At 47.2% G+C, this 25717-nt stretch overlaps 1 protein-coding gene across 5 annotated transcripts in view; it reads right to left on the bottom strand.

The window, feature by feature from the left end:
- The window catches only part of LOC139389407 (ARB2 cotranscriptional regulator A), a 248599-nt gene that overhangs the window by 221441 nt on the left and 1441 nt on the right, over positions 1 to 25717 (bottom strand). For all 5 annotated transcript variants that reach the window (XM_071136144.1, XM_071136145.1, XM_071136146.1 and 2 more), the window contains exons 3-6: positions 22532 to 22633; positions 19602 to 19702; positions 9828 to 9893; positions 8568 to 8759 (exon numbers count right to left, since the gene is read on the bottom strand). In XM_071136144.1, the coding sequence (XP_070992245.1) occupies positions 8568 to 8759; positions 9828 to 9893; positions 19602 to 19702; positions 22532 to 22633 (461 nt within the window). The remainder of the gene's footprint in view (positions 1 to 8567; positions 8760 to 9827; positions 9894 to 19601; positions 19703 to 22531; positions 22634 to 25717) is intronic.

Consider the following 25717-nt stretch of genomic DNA (forward strand, 5'->3'; position numbering starts at 1 on the left):
TTCCATCCATCCTGCAGCCATCTTCTTTCTGATTCTAGCAGCGTGAGCCGCTCATCGTTTTCTACTACTGTGTGTGTGTGTGTGTGTGTTTCGCCTACATCTGTGTGTCAGCACTGTGTTTATTCTTATTCCTTGTCCGTGTCTTCAGAAATCCTATTCCGTGTGTTTCCCTAAAGGGGCAGGAAGCCCGAGGAAGTGCTGCTTTTTCCTCTGTCTTTTTCTGACTGACAAATAAATGGTTCCAGAAAAGTAAGACAAAACGAGACCATAATCAATACAGAGACACACGCAGACAGACAGACACACGCAGACAGACAGACAGACAGACAGACACACGCAGACAGACACGCACTCACACACACGCAGACAGACACGCACTCACACACACACAGACACGCACTGACACACACACGCACGCACGCACGCAGACAAACACGCACTCTCACACACACGCAGACAGACACGCACTCACACACACACGCAGACAGACACGCACGCACACACACGCAGACAGACACGCACTCACACACACACGCAGACAGACACGCACGCACACACACGCAGACACACACACACACACACACAGACAGACACGCACGCACACACACGCAGACAGACACGCACACACACGCACTCACACACACAGACACGCACGCACACACGTACACACACAGACACGCACGCACTCACGCACACACACACAGACACGCACGCACACACACAGACACGCACTCACACACACGCAGCAATCTAATCCGGGAAGAAGAAAAAACTATAAACTCCAAACATACACGTTTAATATGCAAATACACACTGAGCATGGTGTTCCATTGTTCATAAAGAAGCAGGAGAGTGGTGGGGGGGGGACCCTGTGATGAGAGATTCACCGCAGCACTGTTAAGATAGGGAATACGACCACAAAAATAATGTTTTCTCCCCTTCTGATCAATTTTTAATTTGGCCTGTGCAGGCGAGCTCTTCCCGGGTCTGGGCTGGTAATAATTGGGTTTTATTGACAGCTGCTGTCCCGCGGGAGGCTATTTAAAAGAGGTTTAACCCCAGAGCAAGTCTCAGCCTCTGCTACCTTTGATGGCGTCAAGTGCATTGATTTTTACTGCAGGAAACGCTGCACATTCCACCTGGAGATATGGGTCCCATGCAGGGCCTCAATTACAAGGCCAGCTCAGACCAGCCCATCCTCTGACCCCTTCACGCAGGGCACAGTACACTCCTTCGATGCTACCCTGCCGCAACCCCAGAGAGCCTCGATAACCCAACCCTAAACACACACACACACACATGCCCTTCTTGTACATGCATACATACATCATAACCTAACCCCCAAAGGCCAGCTTCCACCATGATCACCAGATGAGAGGAAAAACGCCCTAAGATTTACACACAAGCAACGTACACTGCTATTTAATGCAGAGAGCAGTCAGAAAACACACACACACACAGGAGAGCTCAGGGCTAGGGGGTAAAATGAGGGGAATTGAGGAGAAAACGGGGAGGAGGGAGAGTAGTTGGAGAGGGCGAGAGCGAGCTGCTGGTATACAGTATCACAAAGCGACGAAGTCGATAAGCAAATTTGGAAAAAGACATCAATCCAGCAAAAAAACACACACAAAAAAAAGAGCAACATGACAGAAATGAAACAAGATTCCTGTGTTTGAGTTCAGCCCGCTTCCCTGCCCCCTTTCAGCCTCCCATTGAAATTCTGGGCAGATACAAACCCCAAGGCTTTTGACACACTTTTGAAAACACCACACCCCCTCTTTCTTTCCAGCAAGTCTCCAGTGCCGAGCCTAACTGACTAGAAAGAGCAAGGAGGGGGCGGGGTGGGAGGAGGGTGTATAGATCCTGTTTTTTATTAAATACTTTATTTTCAATGAAATGCAGTTGCTTGTTTTTTTTCGGGAGGGGGGGGGGGATTTCAAGGCTTTTTCCTTTCTTACTCTGCGTGCGTGTGTGGAGCAGGAGTGAGGGGTTGACTTAAGGAGGTTGTTGGGTGTGGGGGGTGCACTGCAGGGGGAAAGGGGGGTGTCGTGATTGGGACCGGGGGGGGAGGGGTTAGAGGTAGGGGTCAAAGATACATTCAAAACCAATCAGAAAAAAAACTGATATGTTAAAAATATGGATTGGGAGAGGGAATGTGTGGGGATTAAAAAAGTAAGAAAAAGAGGTGCATGGTTGAGGCTACAGCAGAGTTCCCATATGTATTGCTGCTGTCAAATGCTCTTTTTCTCTCACTCCTGGCCACTAGGGGCAACGGTGAGCACTGTCACCTTCAAATTGGTAATCCATTGATAGGTTGTTTTTGAGATCTTTTGTTTTGTTCTTTTGTTTTGAGCGTATCCCAAATCTGAACCCTAACCTTAACCAGATTTCAGAGTTAATGCCTAAACTTACACACTTTGCCATTTGGAACGTGGATGAATGTCTAATGCTGACGCGAGAATGTGAGAGCTAGTTGTCCTACCCACAATCCCTCCATCCATACCACAGACCTAGGTAGCCTACTAGCAAGCTTAAAGAGTGGTGTGTGTGTGTGTGTGTGTGTGTGTGTGTGTGTGTGTGTGTGTGTGTGTGTGTGTCTGTCTGTCTGTCTGTGTGTGTCTGTGTGTGTGTGTGTCTGTGTGTGTGTGTGTTAGGCGGTATACAGCATATACAGTTGAAGTCTGAAGTTTACATACACTTAGGTTGGAGATTAAAACTCGTTTTTCAACCACTCCGCAAATTTCTTGTTAACTCACTATAGTTTTGGCAAGTTGGTTAGGACATTTACTTTGTGCATGACACAAGTAATTTTTCCAACAATTGTTTACAGACAGATTATTTCATTTAGAATTCACTGTATCACAATTCCAGTGGGTCAGAAGTTTACATACACTAAGTTGACTGTGCCTTTCAAAAGCGTTAAATTCCAGAAAATGATGTCATGGCTTTTGAAGCTTCTGATAGGCTAATTGACACCATTTGAGTCAATTGGAGGTGTACCTGTGGATGTATTTCAAGGCCTACCTTCAAACTCAGTGCCTCTTTGCTTGACATCACAGGAAAATCAAAAGAAATCAGCCAAGTCTGGTTCATCCTTGGGAGCAATTTCCAAATGCCTGAAGGTACCACGTTCAGCTGTACTAACAATAGTACGCAGGTATAAACACCATGGGACCACGCAGCCATCATACCGCTCAGGAAGGAGATGCATTCCGTCTCCTAGAGATGAACGTACTTTGGTACGAAAAGTGCAAATCAATCCCAGAACAACAGCAAAGGACCTTGTTTAAGATGCTGGAGGAAACAGGTACAAAAGTATCTATATTCACAGTAAAATGAGTCCTATATCGACATAACCTGAAAGGCTGCTCAGCAAGGAAGAAGCCACTGCTCAAAAACTGTCAGAAAAAAGCCAGACTACGGTTTGCCACTGCACATGGGGACAAAGATTTACTTTTTGGGAGAAATGTCCTCTGGTCTGATGAAACAAAAATACAACTGTTTGGCCATAATGACCATAGTTATGTTTGGAGGAAAAAGGGGGAGGCTTGCAAACCAAAGAACACCATCCCAACCGTGGAGCACGGGGGTGGCAGCATCATATTGTGGGGGTGCTTTGCTGCAGGAGCAACTGGTTCACTTCACAAAATAGACAGCGTAATGAGGATGGAAAAGTGTGTGGATATATTGAAACAACATCTCAAGACATCAGTCAGTTGTGGAAAAATGGCTTCAGGACAACAAAGTCAAGGTATTGGAGTGGCCATCACAAAGCCCTAACCTCAATCCTATAGAACATTTGTGGGCAGAACTGAAAAAGCGTATGCGAACAAGGGGGCCTACAAACCTGACTCAGTTACACCAGCTCTGTCATGAGGAATGGGCCAAAATTCACCAAACTTATTGTGGGAAGCTTGTGGAAGGCTACGCGAAACGCTAGACCCAAGTTAAACAATTTTAATGGCTATGCTACCAAATTCTAATTGAGTGTATGTAAACTTCTGACCCACTGGGAATGTGATGAAGGAAATAAAAGCTGAAATAAATCATTCCCTCTTCCCACTATTCTGACATTTCACATTCTTAAAATAAAGTGGTGACCCTAACTGACATAAAAGAGGGCATTTTTACGAGGATTAAATGTCAGGAATTGTGAAAAACTGAGTTTAAATGTATTTGGCTAAGGCGTACATAAACTTCCGACTTCAACTGTATCCTGGGATGATTTTAGGAGATAAAGCAGATCGCGTTCTTCATTTCATCCGTCATATTCTTTTTCATTACGAAGCTTACAGTAGTAGTCCCGTCACATGGTGTGTGTTTACAAGCACACAATGACGAGGTAGAGTCAGTCACCGTTGTGCAGCACCCACCAGGTGGTTTAGTTACAGTATGGAATTCACAACTAAATGTTTGCCAGCTAGATATCTTCTAAATATTATTAAGTTAACGGTCTAAAATGTTCTAAATGCTCTGCAATTTGGTTTAGCTTCTTGCAAAATCAAAATCTCCTGGATCAAGAGCCTTGCGGTCTTATATTTGTTTTGTGCGTGTAACTGGGAGTAGCAGTTTTGAGTTACTTGTGTAACTTTGCGAGCCGGAATGTCGGTCCTGCAAAAAGTTTCTATCAGACACTGTATAAAATGTTCGCTATGCGCTCATTAGCATTTAGCTAGCATTCCCTATGGGATTTAACATGTACTTGTTAGCATTGCTAACCTTCAGATTACAGATGCTCAGTGGGGTTTGAAATTGCGGCCCTTGTGTTCAGTGCCGGTATTACCGAATACCCTAGGATGACAAGGTTGGTATGAAGGTATGGCAATCTGGATACCGCCAAAGCCTAGTTTGTGTGTACATGTGGGCGTGTGTTTGCCTAGTTGCGTGTTATCCTGAATATTGCAGACAGTATGTGACAGCATTTCCTATCGCTCCCCTTCAACCATGAATGACAGTGTTTGTGTACTGCACCAATCCACTCACAATCCCAGGTGACTACTAAAACCCAGCACTGCTAAACATCCTGCCCACATCCTCTTCTCTCTTCCTCTATTCTTTCTTTCCCCTTTCCCTCTCTCTTACCACTGGTCGGTTGTCCTCTTTTCTACCTTCCTTCCTTCCTTTCCCTTGCTCTCCCTCTCGCTCTTTCTCTCTCAAAATACAGCCTTGACAGGGCCAGAAGGTAATGATACAGCTGCCATGACGCAACAAGCAGACCTGTCCACTGTCAAGAATTGAAATCATGAAGGAATAAGCTGTCATTAAGAGGGCCTCTCCCTGCAATGGAGCTGTCAGCCCGGCTGCCTCCCTCCACCCCTCTTCTCCTCTCCTGCCTCCTGACTCTGCCTGTGCTGCCACTGGGGCCCGCGCTGGAGTGGGCTCCCCTCGCCTGTCACTTTACAGCCAGGCTCTGGGAATAGCGCCATTTCCACACCATCCGCAACAACTGTGCCGAGTGTGAGGGAGAGTGGTGTGAGTGGTGGAGTGTGTGTGTGTGTGTTCGTGCACGTTCTGTGTGTGTGTGTGTGTGTGTGTGTTTGTATGGATACATGTGTCTCTGTGTGTGAGTATGGATACATGCGCCTGTGTGTGTGTGTGTGTGTGTGTGTGTGTGTGTGTAGCATAGAGGACTCACACATACAATATCTTAGTAGTCATAAACGGCAAGGTATAGCTGTCATATATAGCTGGTATAGCCGTCATATATAGCTGGTATAGCTGTCATAACTGGGCGTCGATTGTTTTGAAACCACACACTCAGGCATTGCTTATTTAATTGTCATAGTCTTGGCGACAGTGTGATAGCTTGTCAGAGACGTAGGTACAGCATACTTGTTATCCATAGTGGACGCTAGGGCTAGTCGTTTTCACTGTGGCTACTGATATAGCCTAAAGGTTGGCGTCCCAGAAATAAGTGTGTTTTGAGTAAGGCAGATCTGATGGTGAGAGCCAGGGAAGGTTGCCCTCAGATTCACCCCTGATGGGGGAGAGGCACATGCCCGGTCAAGGGGAGGGGGGGCGTCTGGGGTCTGATTAACCAGCGCAAACTCCTTTTCCCACAATCCACGGCTTTGCCAGAACTGATCCCATTGGACAGGAGGCCGGGGCTAAGTGTGGCTTCAAAGGAGGACGGAGAGGAATGAAAAGTGGGGGTTTTCTACCGCTGACATATACATGGTGTGAATTCCCCCCTCTGCCCGGCGATATGGCTGCTCGTGCGTGGGTGCATCCGTGTGTGTGTGTATATGTGTGTGTGTTGTATGACTAAACGGCTCTCATTGTCTCCATTAGAACACACTGGGGGGGGGGGGGGGGAAACAGTATAACAGTTTATTATAGCAGAGCACCATTCTGGAATGGTTACCACATAAGGAGAGGGAGCACCTATATCAGTCCCGCCTACACTTTAGCCTCCTCAGACAGTACACACTCCGCCGTTCAATATCCTGGACACCACAGCTCTCTGTGGCTGTACAGCTCTCCAAGAGAGGAGTCTTCCGGACAGGAAAGGGGAGAAAATGAGAGAAGAGTGGAGGACATGATGAATCTGCAGCGGGAGGTTCCACTTGATCTCCTGGTCGGCCATGCGTTAATCAGCGCACCTGAGATCAGAGGCGGAGATAAACGTCTCCTCGTAGAGCCGGGCTAGAGCTACCACTCGGGTCGTCAGAGAGGGAACTGTCGGTCTGCCTCGCCTCCGCTTTTCCTAACCATGTAACCAGAGTTTTTCCCTGGTCTGGTCATAACTCCTGGCTTCCCTCCTAACACCTTTGCAATCTCAGAGGCCTCACCTTGGGTCATTTTCCCTACTAATGGTTAAGGTTGTGATTGGGAGAGGAGGAACTGATCCTAGATCTGTACCTAGGGAGGAATTTCACTAGGAAGCGCCAACAGCCGTGGCTAATAGGTATCCAGCTCCATCCCAGTGTAAAGCCAGAGTGGAAGGACTTCCTGTAAATGCCATGATGACCATGTGTCAAAGTCGTAAGGATTACGGCTCCTTGTTTTATCATGATGAATGGACACGGGCTACACTCACAGCGGTCTCTATATCTCGCCTGTCACTTTGCGTCTGAGGAACGCAACTCTCCGGGCAAATGTAATAATAACCAGTCGTACTGTAACACACACGTCTGCTCCAGTCGCGCTGGCAAATAAACCTGGTCGTCTGCGCAAGTCTTTATGACATTTAGAAGGCGGGAGAGAGGGAGAAAGCAGGGATCTCCCCTAAGTCAATTTGAACGGTGGGACGATTAAATTAGGCAGGTAGCTTAGGCCAGGTTGACAAATGAGCGCTGTGATGAGGGGGGAAATAAGAGTGTGGAGAGCCGGGGCTTCCGGGCACGCTGACGCAGTCCTGCGGTACACAAGGGCACGGGGAGAAGAAATGAGAATCTAAATTACACTTCACACAGCATCGGCATCACGGCTCGCGCTAAAACTTCACCTGGGTTTACACATTATGGATGAAAGTCTGTGGAAGAATGTGGCTGCCCTAAAATAGGGGTTTTCATTGGAGAGATCCCGAACAAAACAATAGAATACCTCTCAGAGAAGGAAGTGAAAGGAGAGACTCGAGGTGGTCTCAACGCTTCCTCAGTCCCTTATTCCTCGTTGACTCCTGAAGGCCTTTCTTCACTACCTCACATCACTACCATTATTTACAACAACATACTGCTTCCACCCCCCCACCCCAAACCTTGGGTATCTCTAGGGTACATGCTCGTGAAGGAGGGCACGGCCCGGGATGCCTTCCAAGGGTCTTCGAGATAGAGGGGGTGTGAGAGCGAGATGGAGAGAGGTAGAAAGAGGGAGAGAGAGAGAGAGAGAGAGAGAAAGAGATGCAGAGAGAGAGATAGAGTGTGTTTGTGTGTGCCGTGTTGATGGGGGAGCCACGCTGATCAGGGAGCATGGTGATGTGAAGCTGCTGCAGACCTGAGGGCTGACCTGCAGCTAAGACTCCACACAGACAGACAGACAGACAGACAGGCAGACAGAGAGAGAGATCACAGCCTATAACACTGAACTGCAGCGCCACACAGGGGAATACAAAGAGAGAGAGATGGGGGGGGTTGAACAAGATGCATGTACAGAAATAGGCTACAGGCCTGCATACTCTCACAATAACCCGTTTATAAATTGACAAAGTACTTAACACAAATCAAACTGAAACCAAGAAATATATACACCACAGAATCACATGTTCAATGTCCCTTACACACACACACACACACACACACACACACACACACACACACACACACACACACACACACACACACACACACACACACACACACACACACACACACACACTGCAGCCTAGACTCATCTAAAAAGCCCCGGCCAAGCTACAGCCCTAACCAACCAGGCTACCATAGGTCACAAGGCCACACCCAGGTCTGCCAGTGACGAAGACAAACAAAACACATACCTAAACACAATCTGCAGAGCCCACCCCATGGTTATCCCATCCACCCCTACCAACCTAACACCTCTGTACCCCTGGCAGGTTAACCCCCCCCCCCCGCCCTCCACAGTGTCACCCGGGTGGGCGGCGCCCCTACCTCCTGGGCGCGGGTGATGAAGGGGATCTGTGTTCCTGAGTCAAGGTCTTGGTTGATGATGAGGCGTCGTGCCCACTGGCCGGCCCGGACCACCCCGCAACCCTGGATGAGCACCAGCAGCTTGGCAGGGTTGGACATGGCATCAGCACTCAGGTAGATGAAGCTCCTGGGCTCCTCCGCTGTGGCATCCACCTGGTCACATGACACAGTATCATCCTTTCATTAGTGCTGCAATTTGAACAAATATGTCATCAAATTCATTTTCTGAAGTACAGTACTCGGGAAGGCCCTGCTAGCATGTTTTTGGAAGGAAGGGTGGGTGGGACGGAGGGTCTGACATCCCGCGTTGTAACGAATAAGTCCAGTGCGTGTGTCCTCAACTGCCCTTGGATGGACAAGGTCCCCAGCGTGCCTAGAGGAATCTCTGAGGAGACACGCACTGTCCATAAAAACCATGGGTGGCAGCTGCAGGAACTTAATCCAAGCAGACAAAGAAAAAGGGGTGGGGGAGAAATCTCAGCCTTTCTTCTTTCTTTCTTGCTCTTGTTCCCTCCTTCTATACTTGGCCCTGGTTAATCTGCTTAAAATCTGCGGTCACAAGTTCAACTCGAGGCAGGTGGACGGACCCACCACTACCACACACCCACGGAACAGTGTGATATTCCGGCGGAATAATGAGATAAACAGGGCAGGCAGAGTGTAAAAGTGTACAGGTGTAATAAAAAACTGGGTTAGCGCCGTGATTTATAGGTTGTTAGCGCCGTTAACGGCTCCTCCCTGCGCCAGAACAACAGAGGTCATAAACATTCACTATGAACGGGGAGAGAGAAATGCTAAGAGGAAAAGGACCAATCTTCCTCAGAAACGAAGAGCAACGGGGGGGGGTGGGGGGGAGTCAAGCCTGTGTTGAATGCTGGGATGAGCAGAGAGCTAGAATGCTAGAATGGTCCAGTAACAGGGAATCAAGTCCCTTTTGAGAGCATTTGAATGCAAAACAGATTAAGCAACAGCTTTTCCTGACTCGGGAGACGACGTGTCACAAATACAGTTTGTTTGTTGAGGAGACACTTTTGGACAAAGAGAGAGAAATCAAAAGGCGTATTTCCTTCTCATCCGATCCTAGTTTTCCGCGGGACACTCAACATCATAATCATTCTCGGAAGCCGACGCATTTACGTCAACTTTCACGTTTAATATCCCCTATAATCTTTAAAGGCCTGAACGCCTCGGGTTTTTTTTTGTTCACTCGCAAATACTTACCGGCACGATTTCCTTTGTCAGGTTGCACTTAGTCTCCAGCAGTTGGTAAACATAACGAGTGATAATCTGAAAAAAATAAAAATAATCATCTTTATTCGCAATGAACACAACAACGGCATAGTTTGCGGTACACACCTCATGTTGATGTCACTTCCAAATCCATGTATAGCAACACATTAAGAACAGCATGCAGCTTGAGTGAGGAATCATGTACTTTTACTTGGTTCGTGTGCACAGTGTATAGTCAGTGTATAGTCAGTGTATTTGGACCCTAGACAGACAGGCAGTACTGTATGTGTGAGCTAATTGAAAGTTTGAGTTTATTTTTATTTTTTGCAGGGACAGTGCACATTAAATCAACGTTTCAGTAAAAGTGCCGGTTTTAGTGTGTTCGGAGTTGGACGAGCTGTGATCTTGGAGCTCAGAGCAGTCCCGGTATAGAGGGAATGGAATCCAAGGGAGGAAATCTGTGACACAAGCACCGAGCTGATGCAAGACATGTTTATCCTCCCAGCCACAGCACCGAGGAACTTGTATACAGCGCAATTTCAAACCCAGGACAACGGTTTCATGGTTCAATGACATCAACAACTTTCTTTATTTTTTAACCCCGTCTCCTCCCCTTTCTCTCTCTCCCTCCCGTCCAGACTCCTCAGGCAGCTGAAAACACAAGGGCTTTTGTGGCGTCGTTTGGTTTGGAAGCGTTTGAGAGAGGGATGAGGGAGGGGGAGAGGAAAAAACTTTCTGCCGGTCGTGTTTTGGCGTGTTTGTAGCGGATGATGATGATGATGTCTCAGCTGTGGGGGTTTGTGGGGTATTACTGGGGGTGTTTATCAGACGTGCCCAGCCTGGCATGGAGGTGCAGTAATGTGGTCGAGTGGCCCAAGCCGGGTGGGCGAGGACAAGGGGCGTGTGGTGTGGCATTGTGTTGGTGAGGTCTGTGGCGCCTGGGGGACGTCTGCTGTGACCACAGGGACAGCTGGACAGGTCAGAGTCAGGTCCCTCCCTGTCCTCTGTGTTTGTGTTCGCTTTAGCCGGACTCCTTGGAGCCGCGCAGGAGACCAAGGGGCTGGGAGGGAGAGATGGGGCGCCGTGGAGGCAGAGCGTGTCAGGTCTGAGCCCTGAGACACACAGGAGACCAAGGGGCTGGGAGGGAGAGATGGGGCGCCGTGGAGGCAGAGCGTGTCAGGTCTGAGCCCTGAGACACACAGGAGACCAAGGGGCTGGGAGGGAGAGATGGGGCACCGTGGAGGCAGAGCGTGTCAGGTCTGAGCCCTGAGACGCACACTTGGAGTGACCACTGTCACACTGTTGCCTAGGTACTTCAACCTATTTACATCAGTAGAATACAACATAGGACACCCATACGCCAAAACTACTAGATAGTCGTATGGTACGGTCACAGGATCCAACATTGCACAGAGTTAAACCAATACCTAGAAGTTCAGCATTCAAAAACCAGTCTCCTCGAAGCAAAGTCAGAGGGAAAAGGCTAAAACCAATCATTATAACCACATGCTCTTTTAAAGCCTAAAGAAAGTCATCGCTGACCTGATTATGTGTCTAAAGAAACACATTATGGACAAATGATGCCGTGAGATACGATTAGGAGGGATTAGCCAATCGCAGGCCTGGCGGACAGGCCAAATGAGATGACAGATTTGACCATTTGACCCGCTAGATGAGGAACGCTCCGAACGCTAAGAGATATAGCTGTGGCTAACATCAGCTAATTCACTAAATGTCAGGCTCCCCGATGAAGACTAAAATGATTGCGAGGCTCAATATGCAAGTTTTTAATGGCATCAATAACCCAAGCAGGAAATTTCATTTGTGCTACATTATTTGTTCAGTGCCTCAGGTGGCCTGAAAACCATCTGATGTGGAAAAAGAGAAGGAATGGGGAGGTGGGGGAAGTGGACTGAGCGTGTGTGTGTGTGTGTGTGTGTGTGTGTGTGTGTGTGCACGCCTATGTAGGCAGCGCGTGCATGAAGCATTAGTGTAGATGTGCTGTTTCGCGTGTGTCCGTCCGCCGGTACACAGAGGTCTTTGTTCAGGTTGACAGACAGGCCCAGGGTCAGGATACAGGGGCTTGCTGATTGGAGTCAGATGAGGAAGCACAGCTCTGAGATCAGTATCACTCCAGGCCCGGATGAACGAGAGAAGGAGTCCACACACAAGCCCAAAATAACAAACCCCACAGAGGACTTTTTAATTTATTTTACCCTTATTTATTATTTTACAAGGTAAGATGACTGAGAACACATTCTCATTTACAGCAATGACCTGGGGAATAGTTACAGGGGAGAGGAGGGGAGATGAATGAGCCAATTGGAACCTGGGGATGATTAGGTGACCATGATGGTCTGAGTGACAGCTTGGGAATTTAGACAGGACACCGGGGTTAACACCCCTACTCTTACGATAAGTGCCATGGGATCTTTAGTGACCACAGAGAGTCAGGACACCCGTTTAACGTCCCATCTGAAAGACGGCTCTCGACACAGGGCAACGTCCCTTATTACTGCCCTGGGGTATTTGGAATATTGTTTTGGAGACCATCCAACACCACTTCCAGCAGCATCTGGTCTCCCATCCAGGGACAGACCAGGACCCATCTTGCTTTGCTTCAGAGGCAAGCCAGCAGAGGGATGCAGGGTGGTATGCTGCTGGCAACATGGTCAACTTAGATGACATGGTTACAGAGTCAAAATATCATATGCTGATGGGAGCTGTTAACCACCACACACACACACAGAGGCAAAGAAGTGCACACACACACACACACACACACACTACAAGAAATGTCACTACTACAAGAAAATGGCTACCATCACCGCGTGGGCCTCAGCCATCTCTCTCTGCAGCCGATCAGCGGCATAAGCTACAGTACTTTGTCACATCATTAACACAGTGTTATTAGTCTTATAATGAAAGGCCTGGCCCTGCAGGTAGTGGAGGAGTGCTTAAGTGGTTCTGTCTCTCTCTCTCCCTGGAGCTATGTCTGTCTGGGGCTGGTGCTGCTGAGGTTGATTGTGATAGTGGGGGTGCACTCAACACTGACGGGGATTGGGGACATTTGGCTGATGCCCCCCCCCCCCAAAAAACAGCCCAACTGTCAAATTTAGGTATTACTTAAACTACTCGCAGTGGCAAAAATGACAGCATGGCCAAGTGTGGCGAGGAAGATGAGGAGGAAGACGCATCTACCCCTGACCCCGTTGAACCTGGGACATCAGTTGGATGGTGTCTCCACATGTCTCTGAAAGCAGCGTAGCGGTCACCACCTCCACATCAAGGTCTCCTCTACTCATTATCAAGGCCAGTCGTTTCTCAACAGACCCTTCCGTCTCCCTTTCTCTGGGGGCCTATGTGGTTCGTTTTAGGGGAAGTGCTGTGGTGACGTACCCCACGGTGCCCCAGGAACCAGGAGGAGCAGAGAGGAAGGAAGGGTTTACAGGAGGGATCAGTCTGTGTGTGTGTGTGTGTGGGGGGGGGGGGTAATCCTAGGGAGCATGTGTGTGGCCGGTGCCAGCTCCCACTGCGGTAGACAGCTGAGATTGGAGGGAGGGGGGGTGGGTGGGTGACTGGCCTTGACCAAGCGCTTTCCACTGAGTGGGCGAGCGATAGGCACCTCTCCTACCCTTCTCCTCTTCTCTCTACCCCCCCGCCCCCCCCCCCAAGTTAAGGCCTTAATGAAGACCACTGTGTCGGTAAGTCGATCTGTTTGTAAACTAACCTGGTGGAAAAACCCTCTTCAAACTAACAGGGGAGGGCCTTCCTCAGATAGAGAGGGATGAAAGAGAGAGAGGGGGGGTGGGGGTAGAATCCAGACCTCCCACATTGTGTAATGCTCTGATTACTCCAGTCATGCTTGGTCCAGCTGACCTCTCGAGGTGATAAGGAGATGATCCACCGGACATGGGGGTGAGGGGAGAGGAGGAGGGGATAGGTGGGAGAGGAGGGGGTGAGTGTTGCCCCAGACAAGGGAGGTGGGGAGAGGTGGGGAAGAGGGTTACAACTAGATAACGGGGGTGGGGGGGAAAGATGTGAGAGGAGGGGGTGAGTGTTGCCCCGGACATGGAAGGTGGGGGGAGAGGTGGGGATGAGGGTTACAACTAGATAACGGGGGTGGGGGGGAGGTGGGAGAGGAGGGGGTGAGTGTTGCCCCGGACAAGGGAGGTGGGGGGAGAGATGTGGATGAGGGTTACAACTAGGGTTACAAAGCAATCAGTAATTTGCCAAAGTTTCTAGAATATTCAGCAATTTTGGTAATTAACAGAAAATCTATGGCAATCTATCGCAATTTATACTTGGATATTTTTTTGGAAACAATTATTCACATATGTTATTCATTTATTTTATCTGTGTCCATATTGTCCACACAGTTATAGTAGCTATACCATATGGTTCAATAGAAAATAGCTTAATTAATGAAAAAAGCACCTAATCAACAATGGCATTATTACCTCTGCAGCTTGTCCAACTATTAAATTTTTTCACAACTGCCACCATCAGTTTGATGCCAGAATATTGACAACAAATACATACTGATAATGTGTACAAAAATATAAAAGGACATTTCATGCTGAAACCCTGATATTAAACAGAACTGGTATTCACTAAATTGATGGTTGATATTTCGGATAATGTTTTACAGCTTTACAGCTAACCCTAACCCTTTCTCATTTTAATTTAAAAATCATCTAATTCAATCATTTCATATATTTTACATGTGATGATGCCACACAGAGGGACAGAGATAATTACAGACACCTGTGATCATCTGAAGTACCCAAAAGGGCCACCAGATGTCTTGTGATGGGTTACATAAAATCATTGAAGGAAACCAACATTCTGGTAGTTTACTGGTAAACTTCTAAAGTTTCCAGTAAAATACCCTCGCTTTGCAACCCTAGTTACAACTGACATGGGGGGGGGGGGGTTTACCCCGGGTCTGACCGTAGCTCAAAAGCCCAAACACAGACCACAAGTGGCTTTGGAGCAGGCCTGTCCAGTGGTGGCTAGCCATGTGGACCTGAGGAATGGGAGAGTTCCCTATTGACTGAAACTGGCTGGTTAAAGTATCGCTCTACCGCCACACTTCCCAAAAAGAGAGAGACAGAGAGGGAACGACAGACAGACGGAGAAAGAGCGAGAGAGACACACGAGAGCAGGCGGGTCCGGAGCTCTCTCTAAAAGCCACTTATGCAGAGAGGAGGCACACGGCGACGATATCAAAGCTGTTTACATAATGAAAGTGAGGAGAGGTCGGCATGGTTACAGTGACAGGGCCCGGAAAAGAAACGCTTCTTCTTTACGGAAGAATAGAAAAAGATGAAGAAAATCCCCAAACAACAACAAAAAGACAACAGCAGCAGTAAAGCAAAGCTACAGGAGAAGAGAGCAAAAGGAAGAATAGTGTTTATTTTAAGGGTTGGCTTGTCTAACATCAGGCTGAGATTTAAAATAGAGTCAATTGTTGTCTTACTTCCGCCCCCTCCCGCCTCGTCTTTTTATCAGTGGGGTATATGGAAGAACAAAGCTGATGCACTCCCAAAGCAATTCCCACAAGGTCCCTGTGTTGTGTCTGCCTGTATCTGGGGGAAGTTTGTTCTCCGGAGAGAGGGAGGGAGGGAGAGAGGGAGGGAGGGGGGTGTCTGCATGGAGGCTCATCTCACTTTCTCTCCCTCTCTCCCTCCTCTCAGGCTACGCACTGTGCCGCGCTGCACTCCTTAATGGCAGTCTAATGACCACCTCAGGTGTTACCTCAGAAGCCGGCCGAGGGATAATTCACTTTTAAAGTACGGCGCCGTGGCTGCCTGTGCTTAGGCTCTCCTCCCTTCCCCACCTACCCTCCCTCCCCCCTCTCTACCAGCCGCGCCGTGGGGTTCGAGGAGTGATGAGATGCGATAAATCAAGAGAGACAGCTGCCATTTTGCTCCTCTTTAGAGGGATCCTCTTAACTTCCAAAACAAAACGTCCGTGACTGATAGGGGTGTGTGGGCTCGCCGTTGCCATCGCACGCCCTGCTTCCCCATCTCGCTCGCTCACGGGTATACAGTAGAGCAGAGGCCTACCGCTTCCTGGCCGGGTGGGTGAAGGTGTCCGTTTCATCAGTACACATCAGTTCTACCCTCCTTTGAAAAGGTAACATGACCATACTCGTGACGATATAAGACACCAGATTGCGGATGAAATCAGCATGTACTGTTCATACGATCGATTCAACTGCATGTACAGCACACACAGGACCCACTGGTGTTAACTAGTAGCTTTGAGCTCGTCTTCGCAAAACTGGCTCTACTGTATAAAGGGCTGAGCCAACGATACACACGGCAGAGGGAGAGAGAGAGCGAAACACACAAAGAGAGAGAGATCTTCACAATACAGCCATCTGGCTGGGCCCAGGTTCATTAGAATATTGTGTGTGTGTGTGTGTGTGTGTGTGTGTGTGTGTGTGTGTGTGTGTGTCATCCCACAGATGCAGGGAGGTGGGGAGAAAAATCCTCATTTATTAACAGCTTAATTCAGCTCCATCTGGGCCTGGCATCATGCTTGTCATCTATCAGGGGGAACTATCACTTACAGCAACAATTACACTTTCACTGAGCCCTACAGGGCCCAGGTCACCCTGATTCTACACACACAGGCATGCAAGAACGCGCACCCACACACACACATAACCGCAAAGGTAATCCTGGAACACACACACACTCACGAACAATAGCTTATGAAGAACTGCAGAAGTGTGCATGCATGCACGCACGTACACACACACACTTGCTGAAATAGACAGACACAGCTCCAAGGGGTACTAGATAGCGTTCAATGATGCAGATCAAACAATGATCTCTCATTCGTGTGTGTGTGTGTGTGTGTGTAGCGGGTTCGGCTAAGACAATAGTGGGAAATATTAACACGGGGAGAACGTGGATCGGCTGACTGAGCACGAGGCAGGCGTTTCAATTTCCCCCGCAGCCCCCAGAGGGCCCCCCCCCCCCCACACACACACACACACACGCAGTAAGTTAATGCCTCCATCTCTCTCTGTTTTCCAGTCAATATCAACACCAGGACAGAACGGGTGAGGCTGAGGGGAAGGGGATCGCTCTGCTGGGCTTCAACTAGCTTCAGTTCACTACCAGGTTGTGGTTCACTCAACGGTCAAATAAAATACATCTCCTTTGAAACAACGATCAGCACTAAATGACGATCGGAATATAACTAGCATACCGTCCCCCGCCGTGCCTGTGTGTGCAGCGTAGCCTGGCGCTGCGTAGCGATGCTGCCTGGGTTCCTGTCGTACTAATGGAGACGTCAGAGCGGGGATGCTCTTGCCCCTGTTCCCTGGCCGATGGAGGCTTTTTCATGCATTAGGTTTAATCTGGCTGACAACATGCAGAGAAGACCAGGGCTTTCACACACGCCACTCACACAGATACCAGAACAAACAGCCTTTAATCGCTGTACAAGGTCTTATCCAAACAGGGAGAACAGATGTGACGCTTCTGCCGCTCACACACACGCACGCACGTGCACACACCCCCCCACAGGGATCGACACAATAGCAGTTTATTCAACAAACAGCACCTTAAAATATTGGCTTCGTGAGGCTGGTATTCAGAGGTTTTCAAACAACTCAATTCAATATGCTAATTCACCACAAACTGGGACATCATAAAAACCCGTTCTTGCAGAGTACAGTGAAGGATTTGTGCTCCTTGGATAGATCTTCGCATTTAGCTGTAAAATATATAAATAAAATGAGGATAATTATTAAAATCTGGGCCCACAATGCAATGCCCCTGCATTCAACCCCAGCTGCGAATCTTTCCTCCATGCCGGCCATCGAGACATCGTCCGCCCATTCAGACGAGGCTGAAGTGCAAATTGGACATCTGGTGCTGTGATGCCTCTCACAATGTGGCCGCCATTTCTCCCTAGCACTGCACCGTCATAGCTAGCTCTGCTCTGAAGACTGGCAGGGCCACCGAAGAGAGGGAGGGAGGGAGAGCGAGAGAGGCAGAGAGAGACAGAGAGAGTGAGGGAGAGACACAGAGAGAGAGAGAGACAGAAAGAGAGAGAGAGAGAGATGATGCTAGCCCCCACCCATGCGGGTTGGGTGGGCGCTCTCTTGCTCATACACCCCCAACCCCAGGGACAGTCATGGAAGGGCATAGCATCTCCTTGCTTCCCTTTCCACCCCTGCACAATGCATATTGGGTAGTGCACCCACTCCAAGGCGATTGGTAAGATCGAGGGCATGCATGCTTCAGGACGGCCATTGTTGTGAACGAGGGCTCCCAGCTGCCGGATTTTTTTGCGCTCACCTCTAAGCCACGCAACTCTCTGTAACTCTACTCCAATATCTCGTTATCACCGCTAGCTTCACCATCGGCAAAGCCTTTACGTTCTCAATGAATGAGACGCCGCCTCTTTTAAACCACAGAATGTCAACACCGTATTAGCTCCGTAACGAATTAACTAAACGTCTGGGCCTGCGCCTGATGTCTGAGTTCAGGAAGTTTAAATGACTGTGTTCTCGGGACTACGACCAAAATGTTTGCTTCCGGCGTTTCAGATGCTGGAGAGATACCAGCAGGAGAAAGGGAGCCTTCAACAAAAGGCTAGTTCACAAAGGACGTACCTGGATTAGAAATGAAACAGGTAATCCCACCAAAGAGTCCATCTTTCACTTTGAACTTGAAAGGACGCAGGGAACAATTAAAAGCAAAATAGCAGGGTTGCAAATGAAGCAAAATGTTTACCAAAGAAAAGCATTGGTTTGGGATTAGCTCAGGCATATTGCATGGGTTGAGATGGAGTGAACGCAAAGGGAACTTTTGGGTGAGGTGTGACAGTGTGACGGGTACATCGCACGTCAGTCAGTGCGTCAGTCCCGTCCGTCTGTCAGGGGCTAACCTAGCCTTCAGGCTGGTAATCCTGACCAACGGATATCAAATACAATTGTATTGGTCACTTACACATCTTTAGCAGACGTTATTGCAGGTGTGGCGATATACAGTATGTAGGCCTACATTGTGTGACATATGAGCTCTGTGCAGCTGCGTCTCCATATACCAGAACACTTACCAACTCTGTAGGATACATACACACACACACACACACACACACACACACACGCCTGCTAGAGCAGTGAAAGTGTCGAGGGCCTGGTGGGATTAAGGGTGTTTTGAATGTGAAGGTGTAAACAGCAAGAACGCTGAGCCAGTTATAAATCAGGGCTTGATCACTCAAAACACCACACACACACACACACACACACACACACACACAAAGACGGGCGTCCACCGCTGCTGCCAAGGAGGATCCACCACGTCCTGCCAACCACCGTGCCCACAAACACACATCACTCTCAAGAGATGTGCCAGGCAGAGCCAAACAGAAGACAACTCAGAGAAATAAAAGAACACACACAGTCATGTGACATGGTGTGTGCGCGGTGCGTGTGTGTTCAATACCGCTCTGAATCAAATGAGAATTATTCGATCTGGGGAGCACAGATACAACAAAATCAACATCAAAGTTTTGCCCTTAATAATACAAAATGGCAGGGATCTATTCTCTCATTTACTTATTCAAATTCAGGGATCCATTGCTTTCCTCTTCCGTCTTGTTGTAATGAACTTCCTATCCTATAGTAAAACGGACATTTTTCAGTAAAAACAAAAGTCAAAAATGACAATATGATGATCGATAGACAGAGGTAGAGAGGGATGACGACTGGGGATGAGCAGCAACAGTACCTACCTCTCCCAGGGCCTCGTAGCGTTTCTGGTTCCACCTGTGTAGATCCTCCCGGGCGTTGAACGCATACGCCTCGCCCGTCGTGGTGTGCCTCAACCTGCCCTCTGATAGGCAGACAGACCGAGGGAGAGAGGCACAGAGAGACGGAGAGACAGACAGACAGAGACCGACAGAGGGACAAACAGAGAGACGTACAGACAGACAGACAGAGGGACAAACAGAGAGACGTACAGAGGGACAAACAGAGAGACGTACAGACAGACAGACAAACAGAGAGACAGACAGAGAGACGTACAGACAGAAACCGACAGGTAGACAGGAAGATAGACAGCGATAGACAGAAAGACAGACAGACAAAGAGAAAGATGGAAGGACAGACAGAAACAAAGTTAATCGAGGCCAATCATTGAGACTGTTTGAAACCCTGTCCAGGGGGGGAGAAGTGGGGAAACTTCTTTCAGTATCTCAAGTGTTTCTGTGCCGGGGTAGGGGTCAATCTAGCAAACAAATTGGAACATAACTTACAAATTGAAAAATCCTCGGAGAAAATAGCAGGCAGTTTCAAATTCATGGGCTGACTATCAATTAATCAATCCCAGTAGCCATTCAAAATGGAACCGGCCTCAACTATAAGCGTTGAACTGCGTTTGGAACATGCATGGCCGAAGGGTCTGGAAGGAAAACGCTGGACCAATTCCTCAGGTTCCCGAAAGTAAGGGAAAACTAAAACGCTGTTCAAACCAACTGCCGCTTAACTATGTCAGGAAAGCTAATGATAGTGTGAGGCGTGGAGCAGCGGTAGGAGAGGGGAAAAAATCTGGTGTTAGGTTTCTACCCCCGTACGGACATGCTGAAGTAGTTCCGCCCTGTCAAAAGAAGCAAACTAGCTTTGACCTTCCGTTCAAACTGAGCCCCATGCTTTTCTGCGCCTCTCTCCCTCCACGCAATTAAAAGCGTTTGTGGCTTCGCCCCCCCCCCCCCCCCCATCTGGCAGGTACAAGGCCCGGGGATACGGAGCGCTCTTTCCAGTCACGAGTCCAACGGCCTTCTGGGACGTCTGGCAGCTCAGGCCCAGACAGCAGGTGTGGCGTAAACTCTCTATCCTTCTCATTCCTTCTTTATCTCTCGCTCTCTCCCTTTTTTTCTCCTCGTCCTGGCCTCGTCACATTATTTCTCTGTAGCCACATCCACCTGAGATGTGAGGAGAGAGAGAGAGAGAGAGAACACCACAACTGTTCCCCACGCTGCCTTTGAGGCTGGGCTTTGAATGGCAGCCAATCAGCATTCACTCTCATTGACCCTGGCAACTCCAATGCCACCGCTCTCTACCGGGCCTAGCCAAGCGGGGAGTGACTGGGTGCAGTGTATGTGCATTAGGAGTTACATTACGGGCAAAAGTGGTTGAATCATTGGGTGGAAACTAGGGATACAAACACAAATCCATAGTTTACAGGGGATAACTTTTTAACACCTGTGTGTATTTTCAAAGCCCAGGATCATTTTACAATAACAGCCAAATGAGGAACAAGCAGAGAATAATGTGATGAGGGAGCGAGCAATTCAAGACTAGTAGCTTTTTCAAGCTAAACAATTATCCCTGCGTTGGTTTAATGCCTCCAAATACAGAGGTTTACAATGAGGCCATCTATCCTTCCGTTGACACGGCAACATAAAGCACAAAACAGTGTTCAATTTAATTGTGACCTCTTAACGACTGCAAAACGCATAACGCTGAAAAACTCAAAAGTACACAACCCAAATAGCCGGAGGGTCTCATACTTTCTCAATTATTCCGCGACGGCAAACCCCAACCCCCCAAAAAAAGCATCACGTTAAGATAAAAGATTGCATAAGCATTTTCATCTCTCCCTAAATTGCACCACTTTACAACCGGTTATCGTGTGATAAATCTTACACTGCTTACTCGCCCGACCTTACAACATTTTGCTTTCATCGTTAGCTGTTAGACAACATTTAGCACCGAAAAGCCAGTTTGTCAACACGGAGAACTAATAGCTAGCTTGTGCCTAAGAGATGTGCACCGGGGGGGGGGGGGGGGGGTTAAAAAGGCGCCCGCAGAAATGTACCTTGAAGAAATCAATTATACATTCACGGTGGAGAGAGGAGAGATCTACTAGACAACGGTGTGTGTGTGTGTGTGTGTGTGTGTGTGTGTGTGCATACGTGCTTGTGTGTATACGAGAGTTCAGCTCCATCGCCTCCACAACACGGCCTCTCAGAGGATTACGTTTCCGCAACTTTTCTCCCCTTTTCTGGCATAATTAGCATGCCGTTCTCGATTTTGGCGCTTAATTAGGTGTACATAACCTTGGATTTCCAGTAATGAAAAACCGGAGGGCTACTGTGATGAAGCCATCATCTTTATAATTAAGATACCTGTATCAACTGTACACAGCCTCCTATATATTCATTTCATTTCATGGTCATATTTCTTTTTACACTATATTAGACGTAGGCTAACTTTGCTGCTGGAGTGAAGAATACCGTACAGTCATGGCAGCGCTGAGCCGGAGGGACTTTAGTTTGAATAGAAATTATATTCTTGGAGAGGAGAGTGAAGAAAGACACCCAGGCAGGCTCCTCAGAAGTGGCAGCCCGGGCCTGTTCTTAGGCCAGGTTATGCAAATCCTCCGTCAGATTGAGCGCAAGGCTGAGTAGGTTACTGACAGGCCGTATAGTACACAACATGTCCTCAGCCACAGTACAGCCACACAGTCAGCAGAGACTGTGACAGAGAGAGAGACTGTGACAGAGAGAGAGAGAGAGAGAGAGAGAGAGAGAGAGAGAGCAGTGCAGGAGAAAGAAAGGAGGAGGGGGAGAGGCCACTGGGGGAATATTAAGAGCCAAACACACCAGGCCTCCACCTGGGATAGAATAATCCATACATACAGAATATAAATGATATGACTTACGCTCGTTGAAGGCATACTCAAACTCTTCAAGCGTCTTGGGGAAATTGAGCGGAGGTTCGTCCTTCTTCATGAGTTCGTCCAGGTCTATCCTGGACAACAGGTCTGGGCCAGGTGTGGGGAGGGACACAAAAAATCTATATTATCTACTTTTGCACTTAGCCTTGCTAAAACACAGAGGGCGGCCTTTTCGTGGTGCAAAATCATGGTGCAAAGTGCAAAAAAATACCATAAACCTCAATCTATTAGCATGATTTAATTTGACATTTTTTCTTCAACAATGTGTCATATAAGGAGGCAACTACTTATGTATTGCTCAGTTTAAACTCTTTACAAACATTTTCCTTCTTATAAACACACATTGTTTTAAATTAAATCACACACACAGATTGAGGTTTACATTGGTTTTCCGCACTTTGCAATGATTTTGCAACACGAACATGTTGAATCAAAGGCAGTCATACAGAATATAGGCCTAGCTTCATCTCATCTCTTGCTTAATGTTTGTTCGTTTTTTATGGATCCCAGGACTCCCTGGGGCCATACTTGTGAACTTTTGCTTAGACCATGGCTTAAACCATTAGTCTAAAATGGCTAGCTGCTAGCTTTTCTCACAGGTCAACCTGGCCAAATTACCCACGATGCTGAGGACCCCCAGCTGAGCAGACAATTATCCGGTAACAAAATGACAAATCAACCCATCAGAGACCTTAAAAAGTAGAGCCCCCATCCAATTGCATTTTTTCAACAGGTCAAATTGGCCACCAGAAAAGCAGATTGTTAAAACAGCCAACTGCTTGAAGTGTGCCAATATATCGTTGCATGATGCTTCCTTGACTAGGCTACGGTTTTCGCATACATGACAAAATTACACGGGTTTTGCACATCCATTTAACATGCATCCATGCACTGAAAAAGACTAGGAGAATTATATAACACCTAACTTTGCATTCAGACATCGCACAAGTCAAAGACTCTCGCGGTGTGGTCAAATAGCAGTCATACTGCTAGCCTGGAGTGGTATGGTGGCTTTGAGTTGGAATCCCATTTGGGTCAAGATCATTTTTAAAAGGAGAAAACCCTCCATTGCTGGTCCTCAATTGAAATACAGCAAATGTGACAAAGTAGCCGGTTATCAAGACCCATATAAAACCTTAAAGTGTCATTTTGCCTATATTCATTGTGGTGGCTGATATTTCTGTATTAGACCTATCCATAGCCTGTGTTTTGGTCTGAGTGTTGCCTGCACTTCGATTCACAGTACAACTACAAAATAGCTATTTAAACCGACGTTTGGCTATCGTGTCCAAAAAAAGGGTGTCGATATAGGTGTACACTAGCACAGCTAAAAACACATCCATGACAATGAAGAACGCTCTGTTCTTGATCGGAATGTCTATATAGGCTAGGCCAGTCAGTCGATAGCATGTTACAAAATTGACAGGAAAGCACAATCAAATGATGTCTTTTACTGCATCGGCGTGGTGGGAAAAGTACCCAATTGTCATACTTAAGTGACTGTCACTTAACATACTGTGACAATTGTTGCTGAGATAACCATCTTGGTTGAACAGACTGTAACTAATTAAAAAAGGATAGGTATTCAGTGCTATTGTTGTGTTTCCTCTCATTATAGCATCATAATATACACTATCACTAATTGGGCCTATTAGAAAAGGAAACAAAACCTAGGCTATTGGACATGGTTAGCGGTCATAACAAAAAAAACACTGATTGCTACATACCTTTTTTGACTTTTGCATGAGCAATACCCTTCGAATAATATAATAATATATAATATATATATAATAATATAATGCCTCATGAGCTTAGTTCAACTGTGTTACCCCACCAGAACCCAAAATATAATCTTGTTAACTCCATTATTGTTTGTTAACAAAGAAACGTAAACACACCGTATAGCCTCAAAACATGGTTAAAACCATCATTTTGATATCAGGGACGTCCTTGCACCCATAGCGCAGCATGAATTATTATTATTTTTTGCCTGATTCCCAAATACGTTTTTCTCCTTTTTTGTTTTCCAGGTTTTGGGGAAAACATTTTTTTTTTTAATACTTATACTTATTTAATAGAAAAACAACCAAATTGTTCTAAGTCCATAAAAATGCTTAAACCACATCAGGAGACCACTTTGAGATCTGGAAAATAAACCGAACACATTTGGATTTTGGGGTGTAGTTACCCTTTTACTGCCATTGTTTTTGATTAGTGGTGTTTCTGCAGAGCTCATATAACTGCAGAGTTTGCAAAACAAATGGCCACTGGATTGATGCAAATAATCATGATATCATTCTGCCAGGTAGGCATACGCTACTTGGTAGTTAAAATATAACCAGAAGGTTACAATTAGCATCATTGCTAACAGCTACAGAAAGTGTAGACATGCATGCGCGCACACACACACACACACACACACACAGAAATAAGCTTTTTGTGCTTATAGAACATTTCTGGGATATTTTATTTATCTCATGAAACATGGGACCAACACTTTATATGCTGCATTTGTATTTTTGTTCAGTATAAGTTCAATAAATGTAGTTTTCCTACGACGTTCAATAGATTTTGGAATATTGTTGAATTCCGTGATTCCGCCCGCGTTCTTCACAATGCAGACTTCATAGGGCCTTAAGAGTGGTTACAATACTCCAGCCCCATCCCTCAGCTGTTTACCAAAACGGAGGTGGGGTTCTTGCTTTGTTATTGTTTGAACTACAAATTGCCCCTTTAATAGTCTCCCGATCTGTTCCATATAAATGGTTGGTGTTTAGCCTTTATAGGGAAAAGCATCCTAAATAGGCCTAGGCTTTACCAGTCAACTCAAACATGGCTATGTGTGTCCCATCTTTACTGGAAACTGTAGGAAAGAAAGCAGTTGTTGAGGAGAACATCTCTAACCGATAGGCTTCAGCCTAAGAGAGCAAACACATTTCTCCCTTTAGCAGGATCAGACTAACGTCCTTCCTACTCGAATAGACTAAAGTCCCCTCTGCAAACAAATGTTGATGCAAACAGTAGTCCTAGCTGACAGACAGTGGGAGCAGGCTGAAGATAGTTATGATGAACCCACCTCCACAACTTACACTTTTCACAAGTCTCCATTCACCCCGATAACACACAATACCTTGGACACCAAGTTTACTCGTTTATCAATTACTTTCAAGC

The sequence above is a fragment of the Oncorhynchus clarkii genome, chromosome 30 (assembly GCF_045791955.1).
Source record: "Oncorhynchus clarkii lewisi isolate Uvic-CL-2024 chromosome 30, UVic_Ocla_1.0, whole genome shotgun sequence".
Taxonomy (NCBI): domain Eukaryota; kingdom Metazoa; phylum Chordata; class Actinopteri; order Salmoniformes; family Salmonidae; genus Oncorhynchus; species Oncorhynchus clarkii.